The sequence below is a fragment of the Phycodurus eques genome, chromosome 2 (assembly GCF_024500275.1).
Source record: "Phycodurus eques isolate BA_2022a chromosome 2, UOR_Pequ_1.1, whole genome shotgun sequence".
NCBI classification, from domain to species: Eukaryota; Metazoa; Chordata; class Actinopteri; order Syngnathiformes; family Syngnathidae; genus Phycodurus; species Phycodurus eques.
The window spans coordinates 3,212,347-3,227,313 of record NC_084526.1 but is presented as its reverse complement, the minus strand read 5'-3'; the positions used below and the strand labels follow the sequence as shown (position 1 = coordinate 3,227,313).

General features: G+C 42.3%; 3 protein-coding genes across 4 annotated transcripts; 2 read left to right on the top strand and 1 right to left on the bottom strand.

Moving 5' to 3' along the window:
* Nucleotides 1-38: 38 nt before the first annotated feature.
* Nucleotides 39-4,088, bottom strand: LOC133417657 (zinc finger protein OZF-like). The gene is made up of 3 exons (XM_061705597.1): nucleotides 3,684-4,088; nucleotides 3,334-3,528; nucleotides 39-3,239 (listed from the first exon to the last, which is right to left on the bottom strand). The coding sequence occupies exons 1-3, from the start codon at nucleotides 3,799-3,801 to the stop codon at nucleotides 2,077-2,079; spliced, it is 1,476 nt and encodes a 491-aa protein (XP_061561581.1). The 5' UTR covers nucleotides 3,802-4,088; the 3' UTR covers nucleotides 39-2,076.
* A 522-nt stretch (nucleotides 4,089-4,610) lies between these two features.
* LOC133417717 (zinc finger protein 84-like) lies at nucleotides 4,611-8,961 on the top strand. The gene is made up of 4 exons (XM_061705748.1): nucleotides 4,611-5,031; nucleotides 5,350-5,826; nucleotides 7,434-7,535; nucleotides 7,711-8,961. Exons 2-4 carry the CDS (start codon nucleotides 5,352-5,354, stop codon nucleotides 8,568-8,570), a joined length of 1,437 nt encoding a protein of 478 aa, XP_061561732.1. The 5' UTR covers nucleotides 4,611-5,031; nucleotides 5,350-5,351; the 3' UTR covers nucleotides 8,571-8,961.
* A 1,454-nt stretch (nucleotides 8,962-10,415) lies between these two features.
* LOC133418058 (gastrula zinc finger protein XlCGF8.2DB-like) lies at nucleotides 10,416-14,953 on the top strand. Of its 2 annotated transcripts, XM_061706412.1 has the most exons (3): nucleotides 10,416-10,839; nucleotides 12,155-12,400; nucleotides 13,732-14,953. In XM_061706412.1, the coding sequence occupies exons 1-3, from the start codon at nucleotides 10,707-10,709 to the stop codon at nucleotides 13,785-13,787; spliced, it is 435 nt and encodes a 144-aa protein (XP_061562396.1). In that variant the 5' UTR covers nucleotides 10,416-10,706; the 3' UTR covers nucleotides 13,788-14,953. The 2 variants fall into 2 exon arrangements, with proteins under 2 accessions (XP_061562396.1, XP_061562388.1); XM_061706404.1 differs by lacking the exon at nucleotides 13,732-14,953 and having other exon boundaries at nucleotides 12,155-13,445.
* The last annotated feature ends 14 nt before the right edge of the window (nucleotides 14,954-14,967 follow it).

The following is a 14,967-nucleotide window of genomic DNA, read 5'->3' as shown; positions in this document are numbered from 1 at the left end:
ATACAGTCTTATTGATATCAAACTACACCAGGCCCCGCCTCTTAAAGGCTGCATGTACACAAAGCTAACTTATGTATGTTTTCTATAGATTTTATGCATGCATTATATATATATATATATATATATATATATATATATATATATGTTTATGATGTGTTTTAAAAGTATATTTAATTGTGTTTAAAGCGTGTGGAGGGATAAATCCTTTTTCACTCGCCGATGCACTTGAACAGGATGAAAGGTTAAACACACAAATACAAAATGAGAATACTGATTATCCGGTTATCTGCAAATTTTTCTGCCAAATATCGGAATGGGCATCGGCTTAAAAAGCTCGATGTTGGTTGGGCCCTACTCATAGTAATATACAGTATGTTCCTGATAAACTTCGCCACAATTATGTTGTATGAAAAATTATTTCAGTTCATTACCTTATTGGAATTTTGATTTTTTTTTTCCCCCTGGCTTTTTCCCAGCTAGATCTTAGTCGTTGCAACGCCCGATCCTCAGTCATTTTGATACTTTGTTGAATTGAAGATTTATTTGCTACTTTGGTGTCAGTGTCAGCTTTTGGGTCTAATTCCTGCCGCAAATGTCACAGACTTGCAAGAGCAGACTTGAGACACGAGCGCACCCTGGTGGAAGTGAATCATCTCACTTGACCAGCGGTTAGGCAGATTGAATTAGAGCAAATTAAAAAAATAAATAAAAGAGCTGTTTCATGCCACTCGCAGTTGAAGTTTGTCAACTAAACATAAAACAAAGACAATTCCAGCTTGTGTTTAAAGCAACCACATGGCTTCGTCTTTCTGTCCGCTAGCTTAACACTAATGCTAAATAGCATCCATGTTGGGTGCTTTAAGCAACACAAATGGTGCAGCAGCACACGTAGAGAGAAAACATAACAGTAGTGAGTCATGTGCATGAGACAGATTTTTGTTTTTGAGACTATTTGAGCATTGGTTGTGTATTAAGGCTCTAGTTTTAGATAATTCAAAATTTTGTGGCACCTAGCCCATCTGTCCAATCTAGCTAGCCTTCAAGTCACTAACTGGCTGAAACGCCATTTGATTCTCTTTGTCAACCCTGTTATAAAATGCAATAACGGATACATTTTCTAGCATACTATCCCTCCCTATAGCTGAATCTTTACAATTAAGAAAGGGAGAATTATTCACACCAGCAGCATCACTTTTTTTTTGTGTTGTGTGGTCGGATGTTTTGTGGCTGCTGGTCCCGGGTGCGCGATGACGTCGCCACCCTGCAAATGCTGCATGCCAAGGGTGCAAATTGGTGAGCGGATCATTCTCTCCGAGCTTCCTCCGTTGTGAGAACCTTCGTGCTCTGGTAAGTAATTCTCTCAAGTCAAAATCACCACCATTTTATTTGTCTTTATTCATTTATTCCTTCTTACTGTGCTTTGCCAATTTTCTATGATCTTCATTTATTTACAAAACACATTCCATTTTTTTTTTATTTTTTTTTAGAGCTCAACAATTACATTGATCGACAATAAATACAAATTCAATTCAAACTATTACACTCATGGAACAGTTGGTTGCGTTTGTAGAGTGAAGCGCAAGGATGATGTATTGGAAAGGCAATTTGCGGTGTGTCACCGTCGCGGATAGTGTATCAACAGAGCTCACACAAAACTCTACACACCAAACGAACAAATACAAATGACAGAGGTTTATATTGCACAGCGACTTATGTCGTCATATCGCGCAGCTCTACTGTGTACACAAATGACCTGTTGGTCCTCGCTCCAGCAGTGTGGTGTGCATGTGACATCATCACATGCAGTGCCGTTAAGAGCGTATCAAGACGACAATCGTCAACATTTTCCTGACTTCATGGTATTGAATAATATTCTGTAATAAGGTCACATATCGTACACGTTTCATTACAAATGATGATGTTTGCAGGTATCATTAGTAAACCAAAGAAAATGACAAGTTACCGTAGCGTAACTGCATTTCAGCCTCTACAATAGATATTGAAGACTATCGCTGTTTGTCGACTTGTTTAGACACTTTTACAGCTTATCACAAAGAGTCAACATTTATTGACACTTCATTGACCACTGCTCTTCTCGCCAGCGCACTTGTGTTTCTTCACCTGATCCTTACGGGAGAATCTTTTATCACACACATCGCAACTAAATGGTTTTTCACCAGTGTGTGTTCTTGTGTGTATTGTCAAGGTGCATCTTTGAGAGAAACTTTTACCACAAAAAGAGCATGAATACTGTTTCTCCCCAGTGTGTGTTCTCATGTGTTTCACCAAACCGGAACGATCACTGAAACTTACAGTGCAGACTGAGCAGACAAAGGGTTTCTCACCAGTGTGTATTCTTGTGTGTGTTATTAACTGTCCCTTTATAGAGAATTTTTTACCGCAAAATGAGCACTCATAAGGTTTCTCTCCCGTGTGTATTGTCATGTGATTAGTTAAACTAATCTTTTGAGTTAATCGAAGGCCACACACTGAGCAGGAAAAAGGTCTCTCCCCTGTATGCGTTCTGTTGTGTGCTACTAAATGTCCCTTTATAGAGAATCTTTTTCCACATACCGAGCAGGGATAAGGCTTCTCTCCAGTGTGTGTCCTTGTGTGTGTTCTTAAATGACCCTTTAGGGAGAATGTCTGGCCACAAACGGAGCAGGAGAAAGGTTTCTCTCCAGTGTGTGTTCTTGTATGTATTCTTAAATGTCCTTTTACAGAGAATCTTTTACCACAAACTGAGCAGGCAAATGGCTTCTCTCCAGTGTGTATTCTCATGTGATTAGTCAAATTAATCTTTTGACTTAATACAAGACCACAGATTGTGCAGGGAAAAGGTTTCTCCCCAGTGTGTGTTCGTGTGTGTGCTCGTAAATGTCCCTTCTGAGTGAATCTTTTCCCACAAATTGAGCAGGCAAACGGTTTTTCTCCAGTGTGCGTTCTCATGTGTATTTTCAAGCCCCACTTTGAACTAGATGTTTTCCCACACTGCGAGCATTTCCAGTATGTGTCCATATCACCTGGAGACTGTTCATCATCAGTGTCAGGAGAGTCTGATAGTGGAGCTAAGAGCCCGTCTTTTTGTGATCCTCCGCAGCGGTCTCCATCACCTTCTTCTGCGTCATCACCTTCAATCTTCACGATGACACTAGTCAATGGAAACTCTGTGATATCAGTCTCCTGCTCTTCCTCTTTAATCTCCTGCTGCACAGGACAAGGATCTTCTTCGCTGACATCTGTTGGACACAAGAAGACAAATACACAGGATTTTGTTAAGTCAAGCTTTGCCTAGTCAAAGTCTCATGTTGTGAAGTTGATGTTGCGCATCACTTTGACTGGGATGAAGCATTGACCACTCATCTTGATCGTCATCATCTTCACTCTTCACAATGGCACCACGAAATGGAAACTCTGGGATGTCAGCCTCCTGTTCTTCTTCTTTGATTTGGAGGGAATTTGGCTTGTGCTGCTCCACCCCGAAGTTCCACTCCTGCTGCTCAGGATGAACATGTTCTTCACTGATGTCTGCAGGACATGTACAGGGGATTTTAATACTGTAAACGGAGGTTCAGTGACAGGCGCAACGGAACAACGGCATCACTAACAAAGCGCAGTCGCATCTTGTTTCATGAAGACAAGAAATAAACATATTTTTACAAGTAGGAAGTGAAAAAAAAAACCTGCTCTGTCATTTTGAGGCTTCTTGGAAGCATCGTCCAGTCGTTGACGTCGCTCGCTCTCATCTTTTGTTTCAAAAAGTTCCTCCACGTACTCTCCTTTCACACTAGTTGCACACATTTTCACACGATAATCACAACACCTTACACTCGCACTTGACCCCTGCTCGGTGATGTGTTGCTAACAAAGGCGTCTCTTTGTTAGCGGCTACAAGCTAAGCTAGGCTAGGCTAGATCGAGAAGCTTCGACGTGCATTTCGACGAGTTTATCTGGACACGAAGATTTCATGAATGAGGTTTTACTCCATTACAGTAGAGATGTTCTATGTCGAGGCTTCAGTATTTTCAGTAAGAATTCAGACAAAATTATTTAATGAAGCGCGTTTGGTTGAACAAACCGTACACGGAAGTAAATCTGGTAGAAACTGTCATACGGCAACGCCGATATATGTTAGAGTAGATAGCCCCGCGCGCTTTAGTCTCCCGACTAACAACGTGCCTACTTGGCAGCCATATTGGAAGGGGCGATGTTCCCATCAAAGGCACTGCACGGAGATTTTGTTGTAACTTTTCAATTCTCAATCGATTTTCACGTGATTTACTTTTTTTTGTCACTGCCATAGCGTTTACTATCAATATGTTTTTCAAAAAGGCTAAAAAAAAATAAAAAATGTTCAAGTAAATGTTCCACCCCCCCATTTCCTTTCTTGTGATTGTGCAGCGTTACGTGCAACACTATACAGCGCACTGTGCTGGCATCTTTGTTCTTTTAGTCTTCTTGTCGTTCACATATAAGTAATGCGCTGATGACTTTGACCTTCCTAGCTTAGCGTCGCCGTAAGCACGTACCTCAAAAATCGCGTGTCGCATTTCCCTTTTCATATCTGTCGCAAAGCCGCTTGGACACACTACGACGGTGTCGTAAATCCGGTATGCACCATAGACATGAATACATAGCTTCATCAAATCATTCTTACCGCGTTACTACTGAATGTATTGAAGCTTCGACACAGTACGTCCACCAGTACTTTACTGGAGTAAAACATTATTCATGAAATCTTTGTTAGCGGTCAAACTAGTCGTCACACTGCAAACGTTGAAGCTTCTCCGACTAGCTTGTCTTAGTTTAGCTCGCAGGCCGCTAACAAAGAGTCGCGTTTTTGGTCATCACATCGATGTGACGATGTGATGCTGAGATCAAGCGTGAGTGCAACGCGTCCTCATTACCGACGGTAAATGTCTTGGAAAAGTGCGAAAGACGACGAGGGGACAATTTCTGGGAGCAAAGAGGAAGACGAGCCACGACTGAACGCTGTTTTCAAGCGGCCTCGAGTTGTGTTACACTGAGCAGGTTTGTCCACGTTCAGGTTGCTGTCTTGAGTTTTTTTTTTGTTTCTCTCTCTTTTGACTTGTGGTACAATGAATAACACCGCAATTGTTGGGGAGAGCGAACATTTCTCACTTCGTAATTCCAAATACTGGACTTTTCAAGCGCTTCAGATTCTCGAACATCATCAATATACTTGTTCCTGATAAATAAGTCAAATTACTGCTGGGTTAAACACTATCATAAACAAGAATACACAACATCACAGTCACAAAATGAGACTTGACTGAGCAAAGTTTGACTGTACCGAACCATGTGTAATTTTCTTCTTGTGTCTTGCAGACATGAGTGAAGACTGTGTTGATTCTGAGCAGCAGGCCCCAGAAGACCCTCGCTTTAAAGAGGAAGACCACGAAGCTCATATCACCAAGTTTCCACTGACTGCTGTCATGAAGGGTGAAGAAGGTGATGGAGACCACCGTGGAGGATCACAAGCTGACGGCCTCTTAGCTCCACTATCAGATTGCGATGACACAACGTCACACTCGCCTGACACTGATGATGAAGAACACTCTAAAGGTGATATGACATGTCACAATAGCGACAAACGCTGGCCGTGTTCTCAGTGTGGGAAAACATATAGCTCCAAGAGTTATTTGAAAGTTCACATGAGAAGTCACGAAGGAGAGAAACCTTTCAGCTGTTCAGATTGCGGCAAAAGATTCGCCGAGAAGGGACATTTCAACACACACAGAAGAACACACACAGGGGAAAAACCTTTTTGCTGCTCAGTATGTGGTATTCAAGTAGCTCAAAAGGGTAATTTAACAACTCACATGAGAACACACACTGGTGAGAAACCTTTTGTTTGCCAATTTTGCGGTAAAAGGTTTTCTATAAGGGGATATTTAAAAACACACACAAGAATACACACTGGTGAGAAACCTTTTTCCTGCTCAGTATGCAATTTTAGTTTTGTTGAACGTTCAAAATTGGTTAAACACATGAGAACACATACTGGGGAAAAACCTTTTTGCTGCTCAGTGTGTGGTGTTCGAGTCGCGCAGAAGATTAATTTAACAATTCACATGAGAACACACACTGGTGAGAAACCTTTTGCCTGCCCGGTTTGTGGCAAAAGATTCACGATAAAGGGACATTTGAAAACACACACTAGAATACACACTGGTGAGAAACCTTTTTCCTGCTCAGTCTGCAGCTTTAGTTTCAGTGAACGTTCAAAATTGGTTAAACACATGAGAACACACACTGGGGAAAAGCAGTTTACCTGCTCGGTTTGTGATAAAAAATTCGCTCAAAGGTGTACATTGACAATACACGCAAGAATACACACTGGTGAGAAACCATTCAGTTGCAGTGTGTGTGATAAAAGATTCTCTCGTAAAGATCAGATTAAGAGACACAAGTGTGCTGGTAAGAAAAGCAGCAAATAATGAGCTTCAACTCAACTAAAGGAAAAGCTTGTAAAAGTCTGTTTATGTTCCTGAATAAAATGTCTTGAAACTGTGATCAGTGTTCAATAGCTGTTGGAGGAGCCTAAATACATTCAAGCTAAATAGTAGTTGTTTTCTTTTTAACCATTTGAGGTTTATGTTTATGGTTGTGTTATTTGTTTACATAAATTCATTATGGGCCTAAATGTCACAGGACCACATCTCGATCTGTACTCGGCTCTGGCAAGAAAACATGTTCAATAAACGCGAAGACATCAGTTACTAAGTAGCATGTTTTCTTGTATATGCGACATGCGACTTTGCCTATGAACATCCGCATTGGTCTTATGGAAGAAGACTTGCAATTATCTGTTTGCCTTGTAAATAGTAAAGCACCCTCTGCTGGTAGATGTGAAGTGTGTGGTCAGTGTGACAGTGTTTGGCATGTGATGATGGAATCCAGGGTTTATGTAAAGGAAAGAACACACTTGACAAGAGTACTAAAAGAAAATAAACTTATTTTTTAAATGCAATCTTATTTTCTTTCTCTTACTGCTCTACACTGAAGTCCGGCAGATGCTATCCTAAATCGCCACATAAGATAAACAAGTAATGACAGTTACTTCCGATGTCGCTTAGTTTGTCCAAGTGGAGTTGCCGTACTACATCTGCGGCATATCTACTTCCGTGTACGTTTTGTGCAATCGCTCGAGAGTGACCAAGTAATTCGCTCGGATTAATAGTGAATGTACAGAAGCCTCGACACAGTAGGTCCATCAGTGCTTTACTGGACTAAAATGTCATTCATTAAATCTTCCTTAATGGATAAACTCGTCTCGGTGCACGTTGAAACTTCTCGGGCTTGCTTAGCTTAGCTTGCAGGCCGCGAGCAAAGAGACGTGTTTGTGATCAGCAGCGATCAAGTGGGAGTGTACCAGTGTTGTGATTGTCTTATGGAGCTGTGTGCAAAAGGTGCGAGAGAAGTGTACGTGGAGGGATTTTCTGGAGCCAAAGAAGAGAAAGAGACGAGATACAACGTCAACAAGGAGCCCCGAGTTGTGTTGCACAGAACTGGTTTGTAGCCTGCACTTCACGTGTACGCTGTACATATAATGTACTTGTGTAACAAAGACTATTACAAGTAAACATACTGGTCTTTAAAGTCACAACATGAGACACAACACGTGACTTGATTGAACGAAGCTTGACTTGACCAAACCATCTGTATTTGTTTTCTTGTCTCCTGCAGACATGAGTGAAGACGATCTTGAGCCTGAGCAGCAGGCTCCAGAGGACCGGCAGATTAAAGAGGAAGAGCAGCCAGCTGATATCAGCAAGTTTCCACCAACTGGTGTCATGAAGAGTGAAGAAGGTGATGGAGACAACTGTGGAGGATCACAAGCTGACAGCCTCTTAGCTCCACAATCATATTGTGACAACACAATGTCACACTCGCCCGACAACGATGATGAAGAACACTCTAAAGATGATATGAGATATCGCAATAACGACAAACGCTGGCAATGTTCTCAGTGCGGGAAAACATTTAGTTCCAAGTGGAATTTGAAAGTTCACATGAGAAGTCACGAAGGAGAGAAACCTTTCAGCTGTTCAGATTGCGGGAAAAGATTTGCTGAGAAGGGACATTTGAGCAGACATGGAAGAACACACTCAGGGGAAAAACCCTTTTGCTGCTCAGTGTGCGGCGTTAGATTAGCTCAAAAGATTAATTTAACAATTCACATGAGAAAACACACTGGCGAGAAACCTTTTGTATGCCCATTTTGCGGTAAACGATTCTCTATAAAAGGACATTTGAAAACGCACACTAGAATACACACTGGTGAGAAACCTTTTTCCTGCTCAGTCTGCAACTTTAGTTTCAGTGAACGTTCAAAATTGGTTAAACACACGAGAACACACACTGGGGAAAAAGAGTTTACCTGTTCAGTTTGTGATAAAAAATTTGCTCAAAGATGCACACTGACAATACACGCAAGGATACACACGGGTGAGAAACCATTCGGTTGCAGTGTGTGTGACAAAAGATTCTCTCGTAAAGATCAGATTAAGCGACACAAGTGTGCTGGTAAGAATGGCAGCAAATAATGAGCTTCGACTAAAGGAAAAGCTTATAAAAGTGAGTTTATGATTGAGAATTAATACAAGTCTTGAAGCAGTGAAAGGTTTCATTATCTAAATACATTAAAGCCAAATAATAGTAGTTGTCTTTGGTTAAGCCATTTGAAATTTGTGTTGATGGTTGTGTTATTTGTTTAAATACAGGATCAGATCTGTACTGATGCAAATTCAATCAACGTGAGAACATCTTCAATCGAGTTACTAAGTGGCCGGATTGGATTGATTAATTTTGTTAGCATGTTTTTATGTTTACGCAATGCGACACTGCCTCTAAATGTCTTCAGTTGTCATTTGTAAGAAAACCTGCAGATATCTGTGATGTATTATTCCAAACCGTTAAATGTCCGAACAAATTAAAAATGGCTAAAGTTGTACAGCTGTATAAAACTGGAGCTGGACATCCATCCATCCATTTATCCATACCGCTTATCCTCATGAGGGTCCCACCTGACTTCACTCGCCAGCCAATGGCACGGCACCTAGATGGACAAATAACCCTTCACACTCGATCACACCTATAGACAATTTAGAGTGTTAAATTAACTTAACATGCATGTTTTTGAAAAATAGAAGGAAGCCAGAGTACCTGGAGAAAACCTGCGCAGGCATACCCTGGCGTACCCCAGGGGTCAGTATTGGGTCCGATTATTTTTATGTGTTTTGTATGGTGAACCAAATTTTGAGCGACAAGCATGTAAACAAAAAATACAAATCACAGAAACTAATTTCAGATACAATAAATAGTAGGGGGCGGGCTTTTGGTGATAATTGGAAAAAGGACCACATGTCAAAGATTAGCAAAGAAATGATGTAACTGCATCAGAAGCCGCATTTATTAATCTCTCCACCATGACCGAATAAACCATCCCTTATGTCATGTCAGCGTTTTACGAAAAGAAAAGTGACATTTGACTTTATATGATTACTGTTTAATTCCCACCAGATTCAGCCGTTTTCCACTTTCTTTGACGATTACTTAAGAGTTTTTAGTGTCACTTGACCTTGACGAAGAAGCGTGCGGGACTTATGATTTGTAGCCACGAGGGGGCTCACTTTGACTGGTGAACGTGACGATTGCGTTGCTCAAATTGGGGCATAAATGGAGACTTGAGAAGGGACTCGGAGTGGAGTTATACATTCCGCGTGACATTCGAAAGTGTGTGAGGGGGTCCCAAGTAGATGTATGCAAAATAAACGCATTAGTAAATGCATGTTGTGTGTAGTGATAGAAGAGGATGGGAATGAGGGAGTCCCAACAGAAGCCATGCAAGTACGTGCATGTTAGATGTCGAGTCGTGCAAGCCGCTAACAAGGAGACGCCTTCGTTGCCATTATTGTTTTCACGCGTGATGGATGGAGGATGTATCGATACTTTATTTGATTCGAGTGTCACACAGCAATATTCATACACGCACACTCACATCAATAATAATTATACTTGTTCCTGATCAGCATTGCCCAAAACATGTATTTTTTTCTGCTCAGTTTGTGGGGAAAAAAGATTCTCTGGAAAGACACATTTAATAACACAAATGAGAACACACACACACACACACACGCACACACACAGGGGGAAAACCTGCTCAGTTCAATGTGTGGTCTTATATTACATTTTAAAAAAAAGTTGAACAAATCACATGACAATACACACTGGCGAAAAGCCTTTTGCTTGCTAAAATTCCAAATTAAAATATATTTCACCTAATTTATGAATTAATTCGTCATTCTCATTCCACAATTAATATGCTGGTGACTTTGACCCTCCTAGCTTAGCATCGCCGGAGGCACGCGCAAACTACACGACGCAGCGGGCGGATGCGGCGTGCGGCGCAATCGGTGCTCAAACACTTTAAATCTTGTCTCGCTTTAGTTTTGACAAAATAATTCTTCTCGATTTAGTACCGAGCGGACTAAAGCCTCGACGCAGCCTCGACATCATTCGTTGAACCTTTGTGTCCGGATAAACTCTTATCGGTGCACGTTGAAGCTTCACAGGCTAGCATAGTTTAGCTTAGCATGCTAGGCGCTGACAAAGGGACGCGTTTTGTTATCGACGCATCGCTAAGCTAAGAGAGTGTGTGTGTTGTGATCATCGTGTGGGAAATGAGTGCAAAAAGTGTGGCAGAAGAAGACGAGGAGGAACTTTGGGGAACAAAAGAGGAGAACGAGCGACCACGTCAATGGCTACGAACGGACGCCGTTATCGATCAGCCTGCGGTTGCGCCACACGGAGCAGGTTTGTACACTTCTTACTTCTTATTTAAACATAATTCTCGTGTTCATTTTGTGCTTGGGACTCCAATCACTGTTTTTGGTCACTTGTAACTTGAATTGACAAAACCGATCAGAATCAGAATCGGAATCATCTTGATCTTGCCAAGTATGTCCAAAAAAGTTGTTGGAGCCACTCGAGTACGACAACAGTCAATTGACAGAGAATGCTTTTGAGATATTGAAAAAAATTCACTGAGCAATAAAAGGTTGCTAGTAATCTGGTAATGCCTTTACATTTATTTATTTTTTGGACAATTGTACAAAAAGATGCATAGTCCGCCATAGTCCCAAGATTCAGAGAGGGGAACATATTTTTTCATGACGTACATGTTAGCAGTATGACTCCATGCAGTGCTGTACACAAAAAGGTGTTTCAATTAGACTTTATACCGATTTTATCGGGCTTGATCCGGTATTGGCCGATATTTAGCACTTTATGCTGATCGGCTGTAATGTCATAATTCGCCGAGCCGATCAACGACGTCATTGATCGGCTCGGCAAAAGACATTTACTCCGCATCGCGCACAGTATATTTGAATCCGAAAGCTAGTTTATTTTTAGCCTTGTCGCGTGTCTTTTGATGTAGTATTGGAAATATCCGACTGCCCATAAAGTTATTTAAACATTTAAAAAAAAGACATCGGTGGTGTGAGACAGACAACACGTAATGCAGACGACAAGACACATTTGCTCTTTCATAATTGCACTATGTCAGACTACTGCAATAAAATCTTGTATTCCGATACCACCGCATCCCGTTTTTTTACGATCACTGGGCTTTATTTTATCAACTCAAATGGGACCGGATACATATGTTACCGTGGCGACGACAACAGGAGTGGATCGCGGCGAGTGGTACGATACGTCTCGCAAGCTGGCAACAAAAACGTTATGTAGCCTAGCAAGCTACTGCTAGCACTGACGGTTGTACGTAAACATGCCGCCATTCTGTCGAATCATGTTCTAAAGTTTCGGTGTGGGTGAAGTCATTTACCTTCCTGCCATCTAATAGAAGACCATTCATTTGTTCGGTCTGGCATAAATTGAGGAACAAAGATACATTATTTATTGTAAATCAAATTTTTTAACAGTGTTTCTCTTTAACCAGGGGAAGAGAAGTCCCACCTTTTTTGCTCAGGTCCCTTTAAAAAGAACATAAATGTGATTCTCAAACCTCTCCCAAAGATAATACGCAACATGAAAGTGACGACATGAGACTTGACCGAGCAGCGCTCGACTTTACCAAATAATGTGTTTGGCCTCTTGTGTGCCGTAGACATCCGTGAACACTCGTGTCATCCTGACCAGCAAGAACCAGAGCCCTCCCGCATAAAAGAGGAAGGGCAGGAGAGTGAAATCACCACGTTTCCACTGACTTTCATTAAGAGTGAAGACGATGACGAAGAAGAAGGTGATGGAGATTGTGGGGCATCACAATCAGACAGCCTCTTAGCGCCACTGTCAGATGGTGACGTCATAGCGTCACGCTCTTCTGACACGAATGATGATGAACACTCGAAAGGTGATTTGACATGTCACACTGACAACAAACACGTGAAATGTTCTCAGTGTGACAAAACTTTCCTCAACAAGTTGCTGTTGAAAAGACACTCAAGAACACACAGTGGAGAGAAACCTTTTTCCTGCTCGGTTTGTGGTAAAAGATTCTCGATGAAGGGACATTTAAGAATACACACAAGAACGCACACTGGAGAGAAACCTTTTACCTGCTCAATTTGTGGTAAAAGATTCACTCAGAAGGGACATTTAATAGCACACACAAGAACACATACTGGGGAAAACACGTTTGTCTGCTCAGTTTGTGGTCTGATATTAACTCAAAAGATTAGTTTGACAAATCACATGAGAACACACACTGGGGAAAAACCTTTTGCCTGCTCAGTATGTGGTCTTAAACTCACTCAAAGGATTCATTTAACAACTCACATGCGAATACACACTGTCGAGAAACCTTTTGCCTGTTCAGTTTGTGATAAAAGTTTCTCTGTAAAGGGAAGTTTAATAAGACATACAAGAACACACACTGGAGAGAAACCTTATGCTTGTCTAGTTTGTGGTAAAAGATTCTCGATAAAGGGGCATTTAATAACGCACACAAGAACACACACTGGAGAGAAACCTTTTGCCTGTTCAGTCTGCAGCTTTAGTTTCAGTGATAATTCAGCTTTGGTCCGACACTTGAGAACACACACCGGAGAGAAAGCGTTCAGTTGCAGTGCGTGTGATAAAAGATTCTCCTATAAGTATCAGATGAACAAACACGAGTGTGCTGGTGAGAACAGCAGCAATACATGAAGCTTTAAATTAATTGCAAATGTTTTTTGGGACTCTTCTTGGAAAGCTGTTATGTGATCCTAAATAAAACAATTGTTCAAACAGTGATAGTGTTCAGTATGTAGGAGTTCAGTTTGTAGGAGTCCAAACCTGCGAAAGGTAGAAATCAGTGTTGGAGGGACCAGACCATAAATGAAATATTTTCTTTTATTGTTGAAGCTTTAAAATAGCCCTCCCATACACTTTAAACACATCTAGATGTATTAAAACATACTTTTCCAACACATTTTAACTCACTGCCTGTCTGTCGAATTATTTGGGAGTTCTGACCAGGAACAACTAATATAAATTCATGTCTGGTGCTGAAAATGTCAGCACACTTTGAAAATGTAGAAAAATTATGCACGTTGCAGACATGATTTTTGTGATTTTTAATTTTTTTTTAGAATTAAGTAGTGATATAATGTTTATATATATATATATATATATATATATGTGTGTGTGTTATTTGAATGACTGCATATAATTTTGTTTAAAATGTGTATTTCCACCATCCAGGAGAGGAAAGCAGTGCACTGTCAACACTGTGTATAGTAGGGACAGTGCGTTGCTGACCTCGACTCGGGACATTGTGAGCCGGTGGGGAGAATACGTCGAAGACCTCCTCAATTCCACCGACACACCTTCCCATGAGGGAGCAGAGTCTGGGTTCTCTGAGGTGGGCTCTCCTATCTCTGGAGTTGACGTCATCGAGGTGGTTCAAAAGCTCCTCGGTGGCAGGGCCCCGGGGTGGATGAGATTCGCCCGGAGTTCCTCAAGGCTCTGGATGTTGTGGGGCTGTCCTGGTTGACAAGCTTCTGCAACATTGCATGGACATCGGGGACAGTGCCTCTGGATTGGCAGACTGGGGTGGTGGTCCCCCTTTTTAAGAAGGGGGACCGGAGGGTGCGTTCCAACTGCAGGGGGATCACACTCCTCACCCTCCCTGGTAAGGTCTATTCAGGGGTGCTGGAGAGGAGGGTCCGTCTGGAAGTTGAATCTCAGATTCAGGAGGAGCAGTGTGGTTTTCATCCTGGCCGTGGAAGACTGGACCAGCTCTTCACCCTTGGCAGGGTCCTCGAGGGTGCATGCAGGGAACTCCCCCCAACCAGTCTACATGTGTTTTGGCGTTAGAGGGAGTCCGGTTTGGTAGCCTCGGTATTGCATCTCTGCTTCTTGCAGATGATGTGGTTCTGTTGGCTTCATCAAGCCGTGACGTCCAACTCTCACTGGAGCAGTTCGCAGCCGAGTGTGAAGCGGCTGGGATGCGAATCAGCACCTCCAAATCTGAGACCGTGGTCCTCAGTCGGAAGAGGGTGGCGTTCCCTCTCCGGGTCGGGGATGAGATCCTGCCCCAAGTGGAGGAGTTCAAGTATATTGGGGTCTTGTTCACAAGTGAGGGAAGAATGGAACTGGAGATCGACAGGCGGATCGGTGCAGCGTCTGCAGTATCGGTCCGTTGTGATAAAGAAGGAGCTAAGCCGAAAGGCAAAGCTCTCAATTTACCGGTCGATCTACGTTCCTCGCCTCACCTGTGGTCACGAGCTGTGGGTCGTGACCGAAAGAACGAGATCCCGGATACAAGCGGCCGAAATGAGTTTCTTCCACAGGGTGTCCGGGCTTTCCCTTAAGAGATAGGGTGAGAAGCTCGGTCATCCGGGAGGATCTCAGAGTAGAGCCGCTGCTCCTCCACACGAGAGGAGCCAGATGAGGTGGCTGGGGCATCTGATTCAGATGCCTCCCGGACGCCTCCCT

Bases quoted from the DNA above. Each gene is read 5' to 3' on its own strand.
- LOC133417657 (XM_061705597.1), bottom strand. From the start codon at position 3,801: ATGTGTGCAACTAGTGTGAAAGGAGAGTACGTGGAGGAACTTTTTGAA. The intron at 3,529-3,683 runs GTTTTTTTTTTC...CATGTCCTGCAG, and splicing joins GCCTCAAAATGACAGAGCAG to ACATCAGTGAAGAACATGTT. The intron at 3,240-3,333 runs GTGATGCGCAAC...TGTGTCCAACAG, and splicing joins AATGCTTCATCCCAGTCAAA to ATGTCAGCGAAGAAGATCCT.
- LOC133417717 (XM_061705748.1), top strand. From the start codon at position 5,352: ATGAGTGAAGACTGTGTTGATTCTGAGCAGCAGGCCCCAGAAGACCCT. The intron at 5,827-7,433 runs GTAATTTAACAA...TGTGTGCAAAAG, and splicing joins TATTCAAGTAGCTCAAAAGG to GTGCGAGAGAAGTGTACGTG. The intron at 7,536-7,710 runs GTTTGTAGCCTG...TGTCTCCTGCAG, and splicing joins AGTTGTGTTGCACAGAACTG to ACATGAGTGAAGACGATCTT.
- LOC133418058 (XM_061706404.1), top strand. From the start codon at position 10,707: ATGAGTGCAAAAAGTGTGGCAGAAGAAGACGAGGAGGAACTTTGGGGA. The intron at 10,840-12,154 runs GTTTGTACACTT...TGTGTGCCGTAG, and splicing joins GGTTGCGCCACACGGAGCAG to ACATCCGTGAACACTCGTGT.